A 19,282-nucleotide genomic window follows, 5' to 3' on the forward strand; every position below is an offset into this window, starting at 1 on the left:
GCTGTAAGTCAGAATCATCGCTCAAACAAGGTGTATTTGGCTCACAGGAACTCCCTTGGCTCCACCCATGGTTCCATACTTGATAAAAAAAAAAGATCCGTTTCTTACTCTGGTTTTATACTTCCAGTTTGCCTGTTCCATTCCTTGAAATTTATCTCCCGTGTAATTGAAAGTTGACACACATCCAATTCTCTCTCTACATGGCACCAGGTTGACATGTGCAGCTGCTCTGCTCATAATCTTTGTTTCAGTTCTGGTGTTGTTTCCTGTCAACTGTACTCTTTAATCATGGAGTACCATTCATATAACCTTCGTTACACCTCTAGTTGTGAGTTGTGTTTCACCCCAAATAGCTGGACCATCAGCAAAGACTAAAGCATTGAGATAACCATTTCCTATATTCTTGATTTCCTTCCTAATCACATCCGTATGTGGCAAAAAAAAAAAAAAATGGGAAAGAGAACTGCTCTGTTGCCCTAGAAAAATGGGAAAGAGAACTGCCCTGTTGCCCTAGTCTCCCTGTCCTGAACCAGTCCGATTTTCCCTTACCCACTTGTATATAACTTCAGCAGTCTTCATATAACATTTGCACTCCGTATTAGGGAGCTAGGAACCTTTACTTCTTCTAAAATCTTCGAGGTCTTACACTTCAGCACACTGTCATATTCTTTTCCCAAATCCAGGAACATGACAATGATATCTCAATATATTTCAATAATTCGTTGGTCCAAAGAACGCTTTAGCGATACCTCACACGGATTGCTTAACTTATATTTGACAATATGTACTCTATAACATTTAATTACTGGTTACTAAATAAGATTTTTAAATTTTTCTTCCAGGTTCAGACTTATTCCTGTACTAAAAGATTAGTCGTGACTAGAGTTGTAGAACTTCCATAGGCCACCGTACTTATGTAAGTAAGCGTAGACTTCTGTAGTTTTAGAAGTAGACTTTTTATGTTAAAGTTGTACCTGCGTTACCTGCACGTTAGGCGTGTTTCATACATATCGGTCGTTACATCGATCGCTTGGTTTAAAAATGCGATCATTGTCTTATAAAGTCCCCTAGAAACCGGAACTCTGTAGAATGTCAGTGAGGATATATGGAAGGTCACATAAATACCAGAATATTCTTGTTCTACATTGTTTATAGCAAAACTGAAATTGTGAACGCTTAATTCAAGTTTTATTCAAAAACTGTTGATTTGTAACGTAAAATAGTGTGATTTTGTAGTAGAAGAAAAGAAAAAAATACTCAGACCTACCATATAGTGCTGGAAACGCAGTTTCCATAATAAAGGACCAAATGTAAAAAATTCACATGATATAAATATATCAAACATCGCTTGAATGATCCGTCGATTTTATACAGAACATGTGTATGTTATTCATAAAGAAATTTGGCGTTGATCAATAACGCCATTGCTGGTGATGGAGAGAGTTCTATTGAGTACAAAATAGCAACAATATATGCATAGAGATTATTAAGCTTGTCCATGTGAACTGCACTTGCATCTAACGTAATTACTTTGTTTGCATGAAAGTGTGGAAGCTACGCGGTCAGTTTTTATCAGTCATAAAATAAAATGTATGTGGAGTAATAACTCAAAACATACAATAGATTAATAGTGAATTGAGTACAAAATGAATCAACAAAGAAGAAAAGAATAGAAGCCGTTCACTCCCAGTTCCCCTCTCACAAATTTTGTGTTGTTCCTCTCCCTACCAACGCTACCTACGTTAATCCTAGCAACTACTACGTCATTTACGTACTGTTCGTCTGATAGAGCGCCACTCTAGTCGTTACTAGGCTATAATCGAGGATCTATTGTTTTTTTTTTAAAATCCCATCACACTTAATTTCAGTCCACCGCATGCAGCTTCACCCTACAGGCTGGGCGGCACCCTGCTACTCAGTGGCGGGCGGCGGCACTCACAGCGGACGTGCAGCGTCCAGCAGTCGCTGACGGCGCCGCCCTGCACTCTGGCGTTGGCGGCGTGGCAGCACAGCTGGCGGCCCGCGTCCCCCAGCGCCGGCGTCACCTGCGCCACGCTCGTCGTCACGTTGCCGTCCGCGTTCGTCTGCAACAGCCGCACCGCAACAAACACGATTGAGTCCGCAGCAGGCTGAAGAGGCCGTTGTTGTCGAAGGTAAAATGTTCTACGATTCACACCCTGGGTCATGCAAAGAAAGGCCAAGCATGCACGTTCAGATCGATGTTAGTTGCTTTTGTTATTGTAAAGATGGAGCTGCTTGCGCAAGATACGCTACTGTGAGAGCTGCATCAAACCAGTCTTCGGAGTGAAGACAACGATACAAGAAACAGAATTTGAAGGACGAATGCTACTTGGATAAGTCGGGCAAGAGCTATATCTTGATGCAAGGTTTCGACCGGTTTGCTCCTTTTCACTAGCAGATAAATTTGAACTGGGGTTTAAGAAGTCGCTACAACTGTGTTAAATCGTTTTATCATTTGATCACAGCGGGTTTTGTGGCTCTGAAAACTACATACACAAGTAGGGATAATGAAAGAATAACAATCGATCGTGAAAGACTAACAGACCTACTAGGACGAGAAAAATGTTTTAAAATAATGTAAAATACAGAAATCTGTAATAACTAACTCATAAGACTTAAGTAGCACAGAGCATGGAACCCCACATGTTAGTGGATTTTTCAGAGTGTCTTTTACTGTTTATGACTCACTGTTACGCATATGACAGCTGAGGATGTGGTTTCCAATGATCAGATAAGAAAAGAAATTAAATACAACTGAAACGGCTTCTTAATCCTCAAGAGCTTCTTCTTTATGCAAGGTTTCCACAGGTTTGCTGCTTTTCACTAGCAGATAAACTTTGAACTTGGGTTTAAGAAGTCGCTACATCTGTGTTTAATCGATTTATCATCTTATTACAGCTAGTGTTATGGCTCTGAAAACTGCATCCACAGGTGTGGATCATGAAATAATAACAATCGATCGTGAAAGAATAACAGACCTACCAGGACCTGTCTAATGGATTTTCTGCAGCGCTTGAATTGTTTTTCCGGTGATACGTCAGAAAGACTTCTTCAGTTATTTAGTTTTCCGCCATAAAGTGAAAGAAACAGACACTAATCCACACTTTTCCCTATCAAAGACATGCAATCAATGTTTTTCTGTCGGTAAACTCTTCTAGTATGTGAGGCCGCATCATGTACATTTTCTTCTACCCTCTGCTGGGACTGTTTTCAGAATCCTTTGGTATTCGCGGTTATCTGATCACTGTGAATCGGGTAGCTGTGTTACCAAGAATCTAAAGCTCAGGATAGCGGTCTTGCCTACAAAGTATGGCTACTGAAGATACACAAAGAAGGATGCCCATTGATACCTATAGTCAACTCTGAAACTTGCCTTTTATAGGCTCGTTCATTTGGACTACTGAGACATCTAATTGGCAAAACAAATATTTCTGTGAAAACTTCGAAACACCTTTTTTCGAAATCTTATGTACACTGAATATACCCATAAAAGGCATTCCTGTAAGATTCGTTGTGCACCTCGATTTACTAACTTCCCGATAGCCGGTTCTATGCTGATCGCAGGAGAGATAGTTGCTACAGATGTGTGTCACTTGAACGGACTAGTCGAGCTATTTTAGAAATCACAAAGAAATTTACGAATAATATGATGGCGCTGCTATATAAATATCCTTTACCTCCGGTAGTAACCGACTTCCTTATCCTTTAGTTTGAACAGGAGCCATATAATAAGGTGCCAGTAATGCCTTCTCGTTGGCACCATTATCTGGATGACACATTTGTCATATGACTACATAACAAACAACAGCTTCACAGATTCCACGATATCTCAAACGAGTTACACCTCGAAATTAGCTTCACCTTGAAGGCAGAGAGTCAAATTGGTCTCCCTTCCCTAAATGTCTTGTTATATAGATGATGCAACAACACACTAAGCCTACTAGCAAGAAACATATCCGTTTCAACCTCCTTACTTGGACTTTCTCTTCAGCTTCCCCATGCTCAACTACATTACCATACCAACCAGCCACGATGCCTAAGGAAGTGTCCTGTCAATCAGACTCTTTACTAAGTCAAGTTTTCTACAAATTTCTTTTTTCTCATTTCCATTCGGTACCTTTTCACCAGTTGTTGATAGACCAATGTAATTTTCAAAGTTGATTTGTAGCACCACATTTCGAAAATTTCTACTCTCTTATCATCTGAATTTCTTGCACTCCATGATTCCTATCGACACTTCTTTCAAATACCTTCGACAAGGAGCTTCTGACTTTAATTTTTTTTTTTAATCTGTACTCGGTAAATATATGTCGTTCAGAAACTTTTTTGTTGCTACTGTTAGTATGCATATAATATCTTCTGTCCTTGCGGTATCATTAGTTATTTTAGTACAAACAACGCAAAACTATTTTTAGTGCCTCATTTCATAATCTAATTCCCCCATCGTTACCTGAGTAATTCAGCCATATTCCATTATTTTTCTTTTACTTCCGTTGATATTAATCTTGTAATCTCTTTTACAGAAATGTCCATTTTACTTAACTGCTCCTGCAAGTCCCTTGCTGCCTCTGACAGTATTATAGTGTGATTGCCAAACTGTGAAGTTTTTATTTCTTCTTCTTGAACTTTATTCCTAACATCTACTTGTTTGCCTTTACTGCTTGCTTAATGTGCAGACTGTATAACATCGGGTAGAGCCGACGACCCTGCCTCACTCTCTTCTCAACTACGGCTCCCATTATGTTCCCTTCGACTCTTATAGCTGCGGTCTGCTTTCAAAAGTTGTAGATGACTTTTGGCGTCCTGTATTTTACCTCTGTTACACATAGAATTTTGATGACTGTATTCTAAAACTTCAAAAGCTTTCTCTGAATTTCTATCTGCTATGGAGTTACGTTTCCCTTCTAGGATAGGTCTTAAGGCCAGTATAGCTCCACGTGTTCTTACATTTTTCAGGAGTCCCGTTCATCTGTAAATCATTCGTGTCAATATTTTGCAGCCGTGCCTTGTTAAACTAATGGTTCAGTAATATTGACTCTTGTCAACACCTGTATTCTCAGGAACTGGAATTATTACATTCTTCTTTCAGTCTGGCGGTATTTCGCCTACCCCATATATATCTTGCAGACAAGGTGCAGTTGTTTTGTCGAGTGTCTCAACAATTCTAAGCTACTGTCGTTCACTAGAGGGGACATCAGAGCTCTGGCAAAAAGAGTTACTATCGTGTTTTTTTTTCCTTTTTGGTCATCAGTCTACTGACTGGTTTGATGCGGCCCGCCACGAATTCCTTTCCTGTGCTAAACTCTTCATCTCAGAGTAGCACTTGCAACCTACGTCCTCAATTATTTGCTTGACGTATTCCAATCTCTGTCTTCCTCTACAGTTTTTGCCATCTACAGCTCCCTCTAGTACCATGGAAGTCATTCCCTCATGTCTTAGCAGATGTCCTATCATCCTGTCCCTTCTCCTTATCAGTGTTTTCCACATATTCCTTTCCTCTCCGATTCTGCGTAGAACCTCCTCATTCCTTACCTTATCAGTCCACCTAATTTCCAACATTCGTCTATAGCACCACATTTCAAATGCTTCGATTCTCTTCTGTTCCGGTTTTCCCACAGTCCATGTATCACTACCATACAATGCTATACTCCAGACGTACGTCCTCAGAAATTTCTTCCTCAAATTAAGGCCGGTATTTGATATTAGTAGACTTCTCTAGGCCAGAAATGCCTTTTTTGCCATAGCGAGTCTGCTTTTGATGTCCTCCTTGCTCCGTCCGTCATTGGTTATTTTACTGCCTAGGTAGCAGAATTCCTTAACTTCATTGACTTCGCGACCATCAATCCTGATGTTAAGTTTCTCGCTGTTCTCGTCTCTACTACTTCTCATTACCTTCGTCTTTCTCCGATTTACTCTCAAACCATACTGTGTACACATTAGACTGTTCATTCCGTTCAGCAGATCATTTAATTCTTCTTCACTTTCACTCAGGATAGCAATGTCATCAGCGAATCGTATCATTGATATCATTTCACCTTGTATTTTAATTCCACTCCTGAACCTTTCTTTTATTTCCATCATTGCTTCCTCGATGTACAGATTGAAGAGAAGGGGCGAAAGGCTACAGCCTTGTCTTACACCCTTCTTAATACGAGCACTTCGTTCTTGATCGTCCACTCTTATTATTCCCTCTTGGGTGTTGTACATATTGTATACGACCCGTCTCTCCCTATAGCTTACCCCTACTTTTTTCAGAATCTCGAGCAGCTTGCACCATTTTATATTGTCGAACGCTTTTTCCAGGTCGACAAATCCTATGAAAGTGTCCTGATTTTTCTTTAGCCTTGCTTCCATTATTAGCCGTAACGTCAGAATTGCCTCTCTCGTCCCTTTACTTTTCCTAAAGCCAAACTGATCGTCACCTAGCGCATTCTCAATTTTCTTTTCCATTCTTCTGTATATTATTCTTGTAAGCAGCTTCGATGCATGAGCTGTCAAGCTGAGTGTGCGATAATTCTCGCACTTGTCAGCTCTTGCCGTCTTGGGAATTATGTGGATGATGCTTTTCCGAAAGTCAGATGGTATGTCACCAGACTCACACATTCTACACACCAACGTGAATAGTCGTTTTGTTGCCACTTCCCCCAAAGATTTTAGAAATTCTGATGGAATGTTATCTATCCCTTCTGCCTTATTTGACCGTAAGTCCTCCACAGCTCTTTCAAATTCCGATTCCAGTACTGGATCCCCTATCTCTTCTAAATCGACTCCTATTTCTTCTTCTATCACATCAGACAAATCTTCACAATCATAGAGGCTTTTAATGTATTCTTTCCACCTATCTGCTCTCTCCTCTGCATTTAACAGTGGAATTCCCGTTGCACTCTTAATGTTACCACAGTTGCTTTTAATGTCACCGAAGGTTGTTTTGACTTTCCTGTATGCTGAGTCTGTCCTTCCGACAATAATATCTTTTTCGATGTCTTCACATTTTTCCTGCAGCCATTTCGTCTTAGCTTCCCTGCACTTCCTACTTATTTCATTCCTTAGCGACTTGTATTTCTGTATCCCTGATTTTCCCGGAACATGTTTGTACTTCCTCCTTTCATCAATCAACTGAAGTATTTCTTCTGTTACCCATGGTTTCTTCGCAGCTACCTTCTTTGTACCTATGTTTTCCTTCCCAACTTCTGTGATGGCCCTTTTTAGAGATGTCAATTCCTCCTCCGACAATCATATCTTTTTCAATGTCTTCACATTTTTCCTGCAGAAATTTCGTCTTAGCTTCCCTGCACTTCCTATTTATTTCATTCCTCAACGACTTGTATTTCTGTATTCCTGATTTTCCCGGAACATGTATGTACTTCCTCCTTTCATCAGTCAACTGAAGTACTTCTTCTGTTACCCATGGTTTTTTCGCAGCTACCTTCTTTGTACCTATGTTTTCCTTCCCAACTTCTGTGATGGCCCTTTTTAGAGATGTCCATTCCTCTTCAACTGTACTGCCTACTGCGCTATTCCTTATTGCTGTATCTATAGCGTTAGAGAACTTCAAACGTATCTCGTCATTCCTTAGTACTTCCGTATCCCACTTCTTTGTGTATCGTTTTACTAATTTATAATTCTCTGAAGAAAACTGCTCAGATTTTACAACAACATCTCTATTTCTAACTAGACCAACATCTGTAGCTATACTATCAATGCCAACTACGGCGTGTTGTACCATTATCATTTATTGTCTGTACAGTTCCATTTGCCAACTGTGGACGGGAGGCCTACTGCGTGTAACTCTCATTATGGGATCGAATTTATTTGGTTTCACCATCACGGCCATTTCGCGATATTTAGGATCTGAATAGAGTGGCCAAAAAGTTCTGAAAGGTTTCTCATAAAGAAGATACGGTGTAAGGCGCTTGGGTAACTGCATGCTGAAAATCACGAAGGTAACTGAATTCACCCTCCCCCCCCACCCCATGAACCATGGACCTTGCCGTTGGTGGGGAGGTTTGCGTGCCTCAACGATAAAGATAGCCTTACCGTAGGTGCAACCACAACGGAGGGGTATCTGTTGAGAGGCCACCCAAACGTGTGATTCCTGAAGAGGGGCAGCAGCCTTTTCAGTAGTTGCAGGGGCAACAGTCTGGATGATTGACTGATCTGGCCTTGTAAGACTAACCAAAATGGCCTTGCTGTGCTCGTAATGCCAACGGCTGAAAGCAAGAGGAAACTACAGCCGTAATTTTTCCCGAGGGCATGCAGCTTTACTGTATGATTAAATGATGATGGTGTCCTCTTGGGTAAAATATTCCGGAGGTAAAATAGTGCACCATTCGGATCTCTGGGCGGGCACTACTGAAGAAGACGTTGTTATCAGGAGAAAGAAAACTGGCGTTCTACGGATCGGAGCGTGGAATGTCACATCCCTTAATCGGGCAGGTAGGTTAGAACATTTAAAAGGGAAATGGATAGATTAAAGTTAGATGTAGTGGGAATTAGTGAAGTTCGGTGGCAGGAGGAACAAGACTTTTGGTCAGGTGAATATAGGGTTATAAATACAAAATCAAATAGCGGTAATGCAGGAGTAGGTTTAATTATGAATAAAAAAATAGGAGTAAGGGTAAGCTACTACAAACAGCATAGTGAACGCATTATTGTGGCCAAGATAGACACGAAGCCCACGCCTACTAAAATAGTACAAGTTTTTATGCCAACTAGCTCTGCAGATGACGAACAATTGACGAAAAGTATGATGAGATAAAAGAAGTTATTCAGGTAGTGAAGGGAGACGAAAATTTAATAGTCGTGGGTGACTGGAATTCAAGAGTAGGAAAAGGGAGAGAAGGAAACATAGTAGGTGAATATGGGTTGGGGCTAAGGAATGAAAGAGGAAGCCGCCTGGTAGAATTTTGCGCAGAGTATAACTTAATCATAGCTAGCACTTGGTTTAAGAATCATGAAAGAAGGTTGTATACATGGAAGAACCCTGGAGATACTAAAAGGTATCAGATAGATTATATAATGGTAAGACAGAGAGTTAGGAACCAGGTTTTAAATTGTAAGACATTTCCAGGGGGAGATGTGGACTCTGACCACAATCTATTGGTTATGAACTGTAGATTAAAATTGAAGAAACTGAAAAAAGGTGGGAATTTAAGGAGATGGGACCTGGATAAACTGAAAGAACCAGAGGTTGTACAGAGTTTCAGGGAGAGCATAAGGGAACAATTGACTGGAATGGGGGAAAGAAATAGAAGAAGAATGGGTAGCTTTGAGGGATGAAGTAGTGAAGGCAGCAGAAGATCAAATAGGTAAAAAGACGAGGGCTAGTAGAAACCCTTGGGTAACAGAATAAATATTGAATTTAATTGATGAAAGGAGAAAATATAAAAATGCAGTAAATGAAGCAGGCAAAAAGGAATACAAACGTCTCAAAAATGATATCGACAGAAAAATAGCTAAGCAGGGATGGCTGAATGTAAGGATGTAGAGGCTTATCTCACTAAGAGTAAGATAGATAGGAAAATTAAAGAGACCTTTGGAGAAAGGAAAACCACTTGCATGAATATCAGGAGCTTTGATGGAAACCCAGTTCAAAGCAAAGAAGGGAAAGCGGAAAGATGGAAGAAGTATAAGAGGGTCTATTCAAGGGCGATGTACTTGAGGACAATATTATGGAAATGGAAGAGGATGTAGATGAAGATGAAATGGGAGATAAGATATTGCGTGAAGAGTTTGACAGAGCACTGAAAGACTTGAGTCGAAACAAGGCCCCCGGAGTAGACAACATTCCATTAGAACTACAGACAGCCTTGGGAGAGCCAGTCCTGATAAAATTCTACCACCGGGTGAGCAAGATGTATGAGACAGGCGAAATACCCTCAGACTTCAAGAAGAATATAATAATCCCAATCCCAAAGAAAGCAGGTGTTTACAGATGTGAAAATTACCGAACTATCAGTTTAATAAGTCACAGCTGCAAAATACTAACGGGAATTCTTTACAGACGAATAGAAAAACTGATAGAAACCGACCTCGGGGAAGATCAGTTTGGATTCCGTAGAACTGTTGGAACACGTGAGGCAATACTGACCCTACGACTTATCTTAGAAGAAAGATTAAGGAAAGGCAAACATACGTTCCTAGCATTTGTAGACTTAGAGAAAGCTTTTGACATTGATGATTGAAATACTCTCTTTCAAATTCTGAAGGTGGCAGGGGTAAAATACAGAGAGCGACAGGCTATTTACAATTTGTACAGATGGCAGTTATAAGAGTCGAGGGCTATGAAAGGGAAGCAGTGGTTGGGAAGGGAGTGAGACAGGTTTGTAACCTCTCCCCGATGTTATTCAATCTGTATATTGAGCAAGCAATAAAGGAAACAAACGAAAAGTTCGGAGTAGGTATTAAAATCCATGCAAAAGAAATAAAAACTTTGAGGTTCGCCGATGACATTGTAATTCTGTCAGATACAGCAAAGGACTTGGAGGAGCAGTTGAACAGAATAGACAGTGTCTTGAAAGGAAGGTATAAGATGAACATCAACAAAAGCAAAACGAGGATATTGGAATGTAGTCGAATTAAGTCGGGTGATGCTGAGGGAATTAGATTAGGAAATGAGACACTTAAAGTGGTAAAGGAGTTTTGCTACTTTGGGAGCAAAATAACTGATGATGGTCGAAGTAGAGATGATATGAAATGTAGACTGGCAATGACAAGGAAAGCCTTTCTGAAGAAGAGACATTTGTTAACATTGAGTATAGATTGAAATGTCAGGAAGTCGTTTCTGGAAGTATTTGTATGGAGTGTAGCCATGTATGGAAGTGAAACGTGGACGATAAATAGCTTAGACAAGAAGAGAATTGAAGCTTTTGAAATGTGGTGCTACAGAAGAATGCCGAAGATTAGATGGGTAGATCACATAACTAATGAGAAGGTATTGAATAGAACTGGGGAGGAGAGGAGCTTGTGGCACAACTTGACCAGAAGAAGGGATCGGTTGGTAGGACATGGTATGAGACGTCGAGGGATCACCAATTTAGTATTGGAGGGCTGCGTGGAGGGTAAAAATCGTAGAGGGAGACCAAGAGATGAATACACTAAGCAGATTCAGAAGGATGTAGGCTGCCGTAGGTACTGGGAGATGAAGAAGCTTGCACAGGATAGAGTAGCATGGAGAGCTGCATCAAACCAGTCTCAGAACTGAAGACTACAACAACAACAACAACTGAATCAAGAATTTAGTGTATCTAGGGCTTCAATACCGCAGAGTCACTGTTTCCATATTCGTTTGATGATTATGTATGTTGTGCAGGGATATATGGGGCGATCGACATTGCACTGCTACGTTCATCGCCGGTTTCATGTGAGGCATTAGTAAACCGTATCAGTGCGGTCTTTATGGAGGGCAAATCCACTACATAGTCATAGCGTTACACAGCAAACAACACAACTATTGTAGGGTTTAGGCCCCTCTGCATATGTGGTATAATTATTTTGCTGCACTCTGTAACAATACTACGCCTTATTTCTCAACATTTATATTACGAGCGGGCGACTCGAATAGAAGTTGCAGTGTGACTCACGAGAAATAAAACTGTGTGAGAGATGTCTATTTAACAAACACCTTAGTTGGTGACGAAGATTGGGAAATACCTGGGCAGATATTTCTACAACCGATTTGCAACCAGCGCTGGAAGAGGATGCGTCACGCAGAATATGTAAGGTGATTTACGAGCTGTTTTAACAACTGTATGAAATGAGGTAAAAAATGACTAATAAAAAAAAGGAAATCCGAAGGGTACAAGGAATATATGGAGACGCTATACAATAAAGGGAATAACACGGAAAGGAAAGAGGAAGTAGATGAAGATGGAATGGAAGATAAGACAGAACTAAAAAGGTGTTGGAACACTCGAAGTAGTGATGACCTTACGATTTATCTTCTAGCCTTTGCACAGTAAGACAAAGCTTTTGACAGTGTTGACGGGAATACAGTTTTTGAAACTATCACAGTAGCCGACGTAAAAATGGGAAGTGAGAGAGTATACAAAGCTTCAACAGAAACCAGATTGAAGCCATAAGAAGCGAAGGCCATAGAAAGGAAGTAATGGTTTAGAAGGGAATGAGATAGAGCTACAGCCTATTGCCTATACCATTCAATCTGTATATCGAGCGCGCGACCGCTACGGTCGCAGGTTCGAATCCTGCCTCGGTCATGGATTTGTGTGATGTTAATGGCTCTGACCACTATGGGACTTAACATCCCAGGTCATCAGTCCGCTAGAACTTAGAACTACTTAAACCTAACTAACCTAAGGACATCACAAACATCCATGCCCGAGGCAGTATTCGAACCTGCGACCGTAGCGGTCGCGCGGTTCCAGACTGAAGCGCCTAGAACCGCTCGGCCACCGAAGGCCGGCTGTGTGATGTCCTTAGGTTAGTTAGGTTTAAGTAGTTCTAAGTTCTAGGGGACTGATGATCTGAGATGTTAAGTCCCATAGTGCTCAGAGTCATTTGAACCATTTTTTTGTACATCGAGCAAAGAGTAAAGGAACCAAAAGAAAAATTTGTAAACTGAATTAAAGTTCGGGGAAAAGCAACTAAAACTTTGAGGTTTTCTGATGCCACAGGAACTGTTTCAGAGACAGTAAAGTATTTGGAATTGCAGTTGAACAGAATGGACAAACTCTTGAGGGTATGAAACGAATACCAATAAAAGCAAAGCAAATATTGGGCATGGAATGTTGTAATTTCAAAGCAGGCGACGCTGTAGAAATTATATTAGGGAATGAGTTTAGCTATTTGAGGAGTTAAGTAACTGTGAAGGCCGAAGTAAGGAGAACAGATAATGAAGACTTCCACTGACTTTTTCTTAAATTTTCTTGTTTTACTTATTTGTGTCTGAATCAGTGTAGCTTTATTAACTTTATTGGAAGGTAAGATTTTAGGTTATATTCAAATTCGGAAGAGTTTCTGAAGACGAGAAATTTGGTAATATCGATTATAAATTTTAAAGTTAGGCATACTTTTCTGAAGCCATTTTTCTGCAGGATAGCCTTGTGCTGAAGTCAAAAGTGGACGATATGCAGTAAGCAGGTAGGTATGTGTGTGAGTTGTGGTAGTTATTCGCTGATGAAAAGGCTTGTACAGGGTACAGCAGCATGGAGAGATGCTTCATTAACCAATCTTCGGACTGAAGACGGTAACAACATGAAATAACCCAGGTATGAACCGTATTGAAATTTCACCCTCATTAACTTCTTTGAAAAATTAACTTCTATTGGGATATATTAATAACCCTTTTTCCAGTATCTGTTCCATATTGTTGGCGGTCGTAAATTTCTTCTTTTGATCCTAATTTATAACTATCTGCTGCGCAGCTGAAGAGTAACATGGATTAAATTTATTATTCCAATTAACTGTTCGAGATCGAAGCATAAGTCAGTCTAGACAATTCTATTTTTAGTGCGTAAAATTCTGCACCACATTATACTATCGTGGTTTTGGTGATAACTTCCGATTGCTCTTCGTATGCAAATGTGATACGCAACAGTAATTATCAGTATCTATTTTATTTCCGATATTTTGCGTTATTGTACCAATGATTAGAAACTGAATGACATTACATGTGATAACTCTTACATCGGCAGCTTTTCGACCTCGTATGTAATTTTAGAGTAATTTTTAGTAACAAATATACGATTGGCTACCAGAAAATTGTAGCGTCAACATGTTGCTATAGTGTACGATTCCTCTATTTCCGTGTCTGTGTTTCTTTCTTCATGACAGTTGGGACACGTCTTACAACTAAAACAGTTACGAAATCCGTCCGACTGACTGCGGAAGCCCAGTGTTAACTTACAGACCGTCGTGTCATCCTAAGCCGATTGGCGTCATCAGATGCCGTTATGGAGGGACGTGGATGCAGCAAAGCTCTCTCCCGTCCATTGTAAGTTTTCGTCACTAGGAGCCGCTCCTTCTCGGTCAAGCAGCTCCTCCGTTGGCATCACGAGGCTGAGTGCAACCCAGTAGGTCAACCAGCTCCGATTGTCACACACCCAAGTGCCAACCACACTCGACGGTGCCTAGCTTCAGCATTCTGTCGGGAACTGGCATATCCATCGGGGAACGGGAAGAATGGTCTTGGAAATTTAACTACATTTGCCTTAAGAATTTGAGGTACATTTAAACAGTGTATTAAACAAAAGTATCGAATACTTTGAAAGGAGGTAGTACTCATCGAAAAAAGAAAAATATGTCCATTAAAAATGGATCCGGGAATGCTTATATTCTGACATAAGTCCAGTAAACTTGGGTCCGGAGATGCATACTTCCTGCGATAAACACATGTTTGCACATGGTGTTTAACGTGGCACCCATACATGACAATGTAACGCTCTGCCCTCCGGCGTTAGGAATGACGCAGGCTTTAAAGTATACACGGTTGTAGTTGTACTTGTTGGCACGCATCGAAGACGCGACCCTGTAGTGTCCGTAATTCGTTGGTTGGTGTGGCCTATACCAAGTTCTTCATGTGTTCCCGTAACCAAAAGTGTAGGTGGCTAAGGTGTGAAGAACGAGCAGGTAAAGGTGTGCGCCTTCCCCGAACAGTCCAGCGGTCCTGAAGCTTCTGTGTCAGATGTTAGCGCACATTGTGACGAAAATGTGCTGGTGGGCAGCATGTTCGACCCAGTTTTGTATTCGTTGATGCAGTGGTGCAGCCTCCAGCAAAATATTCAATATATTAATAAGAAAGTCCAGATAATGCGCCCAAGTTAACCATTGTGGTGGCACGTATGGCCCTATTAATCTATCGTCAAGTATGCCAAGCACACATTGCTTGAGAATCGGTCTTGATGCCCTCTTTCCTGAACTGCTCGGGGGTTTACGTCTGCCCATAAATGCTGGTTATGGAAATTTACAACACCAAATCTTGAGAACTCTGCCTCATTGGTAAATAAAACCTTGGATGTGAATAGTGAATCTACAGCACACTTCTGCAACAGCCACTGACAGAACAGCAATCTGCAGTGATGATCCCGAGGTCTAGGACCTGAACACACTGAAGATGATATATTTAAATGTGTAAACAAATTGTTTATGAAGTCCCTCCAGATAATAGGGTGAGACACGCCTTCTACTGCTGCTAATCGTCGCACTCTAGCCCCCAGGGTTTCTTCCACTGAACGTAGCACAGGCTGCTCCATGTCGGGCGTGCTGGCTGTGCGGGGCCTTCCACTGTCAGTCTTCCGAGGTTCAAGTCCCTATGTCCCTCAGACTCTGAAAAAGACTATCGAACAGCTTATCATAGGGTACTCTGCCCTGTGGATACTTTTCATCGTAGAGCGCACGGCCTCGCAGGCTACGTCCATTTGCTAAACCATAGCAGAATACCATGTCCGCCATTTCACTTTTAGAGTAGTAAGCTTCCATTGCTAACAAGTGGTGGAAGAGGGAAACTGTAAATACGACGGTAATCCCATAAGTAAATTCCCCTATTTGTTTTATAAGCACATAGACCTGTTTGTTTCTACAATGGTTTGCATCAGTTTACTGCCTGAACATTTAGCTTCTTTTTCACATAATCACTATTTCTACCCATGCACTTTTGTAGACGCTGTGACAGTTTTTGTATGCCCAAGTCATACCAGCTCCCCGTCATGCTGTTCAGAAAGTTATGAACCTCTTCAGTCATCTCGTCGTCGGAGCTGAATCGCTTTCCGGCCAAATGTTCTTTTAACCAGTCCCTAAAGTTGTCCGTTTCGGCTGCAAAGCGGTGAAGAAATGCGCGGGAAGCAACAACTCGTTGCCGCATGTGGTCTACAGTCAGCATCTGTGGCACTCATCTTGCGCACACCTTCCGGTAGTTCAATGTTTCCGTTAAAATTCTGTGAGCGGTGCTTCAGGAAAACTCAGGAACCAACGTGCAGAGATAATACAGGGTGATCCGCCGATCTTCACGCATGCTTTGCTCAACCTTAAATACTGTCTTCTCAGAAATCGACGGTCTCCCGCTCCTTTGTTCGTCGTGAATTTCGGTCCGACCAGCCGCAAACTCTCTACACCACTTACGAACAGCTTTGACATCCATGCACGACTCACCATACATTTCCGTCAATTGGCGATGGATTTCTATCGGCGCAATGCCCTTTGCGTTCAAAAACCGAATAACTGGGCGCAATTAGCAATTGGTGGTAACATCCAACGGGAGCTCCATTCTCAACGGCTGCCATGCCAAGACTGAGCGTCTGGGCGCGGCGTGGGCATGTTTACACACAGCGCGTGAAGCACTCTTCATAACAGTGTGACAACTGCCACACAGAGTTCTGTACTTATAAAACAATAGGAGACCCTACTTTTAGGATTACCCTCGAACACTACACCTTTTGTACGTATAAACAGTGCAAAACAGTAATCATATAAGTGAATTCGCGTTTACTAGAAGTAGGTACCCAGGACTGAAAGTACTGTGCAATGACCGGCCGCTGTGGCTGAGCGGTTCTAGACGCTTCAGTCTGGAACCGCGCGGCCGCTACGGTCGCAGGTTCGAATCCTACCTCGGGCGTGGATGTGTGTGATGTCCTTAGGTTAGCTAAGTTCTGTTCTAGAGAACTGATGACCTCAGATGTTAAGTCCCATAGTGCTCAGAGCCATTTGAACCATTACTGCACAATCTGTCACAAAAACACGACGAAACCTATCGTAGCCACAACACGACTCGAACTGCACAACTGACTGAAGACCACCTAATGGTAGGTAGTGTACTGTGAGAAAGGCATCATAATACAATGCAGACACGTTTGACAGAGTGCCAATGCAACGTCCGTGCTAATATCCACAACCAAGCGCCGCGCACCCTTCCTACATACACGTTATTATCTCTGAAAGTGTGCGTTTCCGAACATGTTTATTAGACTCATTCTTCTTGTTTCGATGAGTAATACCACCTCTCAAGGTAATCGACACTTTTTTTAACACTATCTATAAACCCATTTAGCCACGGAATTTCTGTACCTCTGTTTCTCGGTTTTTGAAAGAACGAGCCAAAATTAATTTGTACGAACATTAGTAGAAAATCCAACAAAATCGAGTCAGTCAAATGTACTAAGAGTCTCCTCAACACCACATCACAGATTCCGTCTGCACGTAACTAGCACTTTTCCTAATGTACCCTGATGCAGTTGTAGTTGTATTTCACAATCGATTTGCAAGTACGTTTAGACTCGAATATACGCGCCATGACTAACTTCAGTTATAAGACTGACAAGTAGCAGTGGTGGGTATCTGGGTCGGGTTGTCTTGGGGAGGAGACCAGACAGCGTGGTCATCGGTCTCATCGGATTAGGGATGGATGGGGAAGAAAGTCGGCCGTGCCCTTTCAAAGGAACCATCCCGGCATTAGCCTGGAGCGATTTAGGGAATTCACGGAAAACCTAAATCAGGATGGCCGGACACGGGGTTGAACCGTCGTCCTCCCCAATGCGATCCAGTGTGCTAACCACAGCGCAACCTCGCTCGTCGTGGGAATCTGCATTGACGCCTGTCACACAGTATGAGGCATTCGCGTGCTCAAGCAGTCGGCAGGTGCTCGCTCGATGATACGGTCTAATTAATAGACGGCTGTTCTGGTGTTCGTTGGTGATTGAGATAGCAACTGTTCTGACAGTGATGGTGCAAATTACACCATTATTATTACGTCTGCATGCGGTTGTATCGAGAAAGCAGGAAAAAAGTATTTCAGAAATAAGTAATAATCTCACAAGTAACATTAAAACAAAAGTCCATAAACGTATAGACAGCAATTACTTTTGTGGTGTCACCGCCAGACACCACACTTGCTAGGTGGTAGCCTTTAAATCGGCCGCGGTCCGGTAGTATACGTCGGACCCACCTGTCGCCACTGTCAGTGATAGCAGACCGAGCGCCACCACACGGCAGGTCTAGAGAGACTTACTGGCACTCGTCCAGTTGTACAACCGACTTTGCTAGCGATGCTACACTGACGAAAACTCTCTCATTTGCCGAGAAGATAGTTAGCATAGCCTTCAGCTAAGTCAATTGCTACGACCTAGCAAGGCGCCGTATTCAATTGATATTTATTATATGAAGCATGTATCATCAAGAGCGATGTTATACAATTATGGATTAAAGTTAAGTATTCCAGAAGCTACGTACTTTTCTTTACAGCATTCATTACGTATCCTGTTTCAGACCTCACGCCAGCCTGCGTGAGTTTAAGTGTGTGCCTTTGGGCTTCCTCTCATTGTGTCTAGGCTGTCTTGTCTAGACACAACATTTTTGGCGATTCGGATACAAACGGTCTCCCTTATATATAACTAGATTACTTGTGTCATGGCTTCGCCACAATCTCCAGATGTACTGTTCGAATTTTATCGCTTGCAGAATCAGCAGACGCTGGCCTTATTGGATGCCCTTGGACTGCTCGTCCAGGGTCAACGGGCAATGCAAAACGATGCGGCCGCCGCCGCTCCACCGCTACCGCAGCCACAACACGCTGTGGCACCACCTTTTCGTCAGTTTGATGCGGCAATGGAAAGCTGGACGGAGTGGTTACGCCAATTTGAATTCCATCTCGCCGCCTACAGAATTCAAGGTAACGAGCGGCAGCCTCACTTATTGGCGTGTGTAGGGGTGCAGACGTACCGTGTGATAGTGAAATTGTTTCCCCGACGCGACGTAGCAACTCTGTCCTACGACGAAATTTTGTCGGCATTAGATGCATATTTCATGGAATCAGTCAATGTAGTTGCAAAAAGGTATACTTTCTTTCGTACAAAACGTACGGCCGGTCAAACTAATCGGGAGTGGGTTGCAACTTTGGAAGGCCTTACTAGGGATTGTGCTTTTGAGTGTGAATGTGGACTCCCTTATTCAGATACTATGGTACGTGATGCAATTGCACAGAACGTTTCTGATGTTCGTATACGGGAACAAATTTTGAAACAAGTCAATCCCTCCCTTCAACAAGTGATAGACATATTGCATAGGCAAGACACACTTGACTTTGCTCAGGAATCATTTGAAACTTCGCCAGCCGTGTGTCACCTTAACCGGACCGCCGGGCGAGCTGTACGGAATGGTAAACAGCCCTCGCGCACGTCCGCGCAGCCAAGTGTGCCGCGCAAGCACGCAAATGCAGTGAAATCATGCCCGCAGTGTGCTACTAGACATTATTTGCTTTTTCTGTAATAAAAAAGGACATGATCAGAGTTTTTGCCAGAAAAAGCTCCAATCGGAC

The 19,282-nt window shown here is 42.1% G+C and overlaps 1 protein-coding gene across 1 annotated transcript in view; it reads right to left on the bottom strand.

Moving 5' to 3' along the window:
* The window catches only part of LOC126460424 (protein sidekick-2-like), a 1,057,356-nt gene that overhangs the window by 157,155 nt on the left and 880,919 nt on the right, over window positions 1-19,282 (bottom strand). The window contains exons 7-8 of the mRNA XM_050095916.1: window positions 16,029-16,040; window positions 1,940-2,084 (exon numbers count right to left, since the gene is read on the bottom strand). Coding sequence (XP_049951873.1) covers window positions 1,940-2,084; window positions 16,029-16,040 — 157 coding nt within the window. The remainder of the gene's footprint in view (window positions 1-1,939; window positions 2,085-16,028; window positions 16,041-19,282) is intronic.

The sequence above is a fragment of the Schistocerca serialis genome, chromosome 1 (assembly GCF_023864345.2).
Source record: "Schistocerca serialis cubense isolate TAMUIC-IGC-003099 chromosome 1, iqSchSeri2.2, whole genome shotgun sequence".
In the NCBI taxonomy this organism is placed as follows: domain Eukaryota; kingdom Metazoa; phylum Arthropoda; class Insecta; order Orthoptera; family Acrididae; genus Schistocerca; species Schistocerca serialis.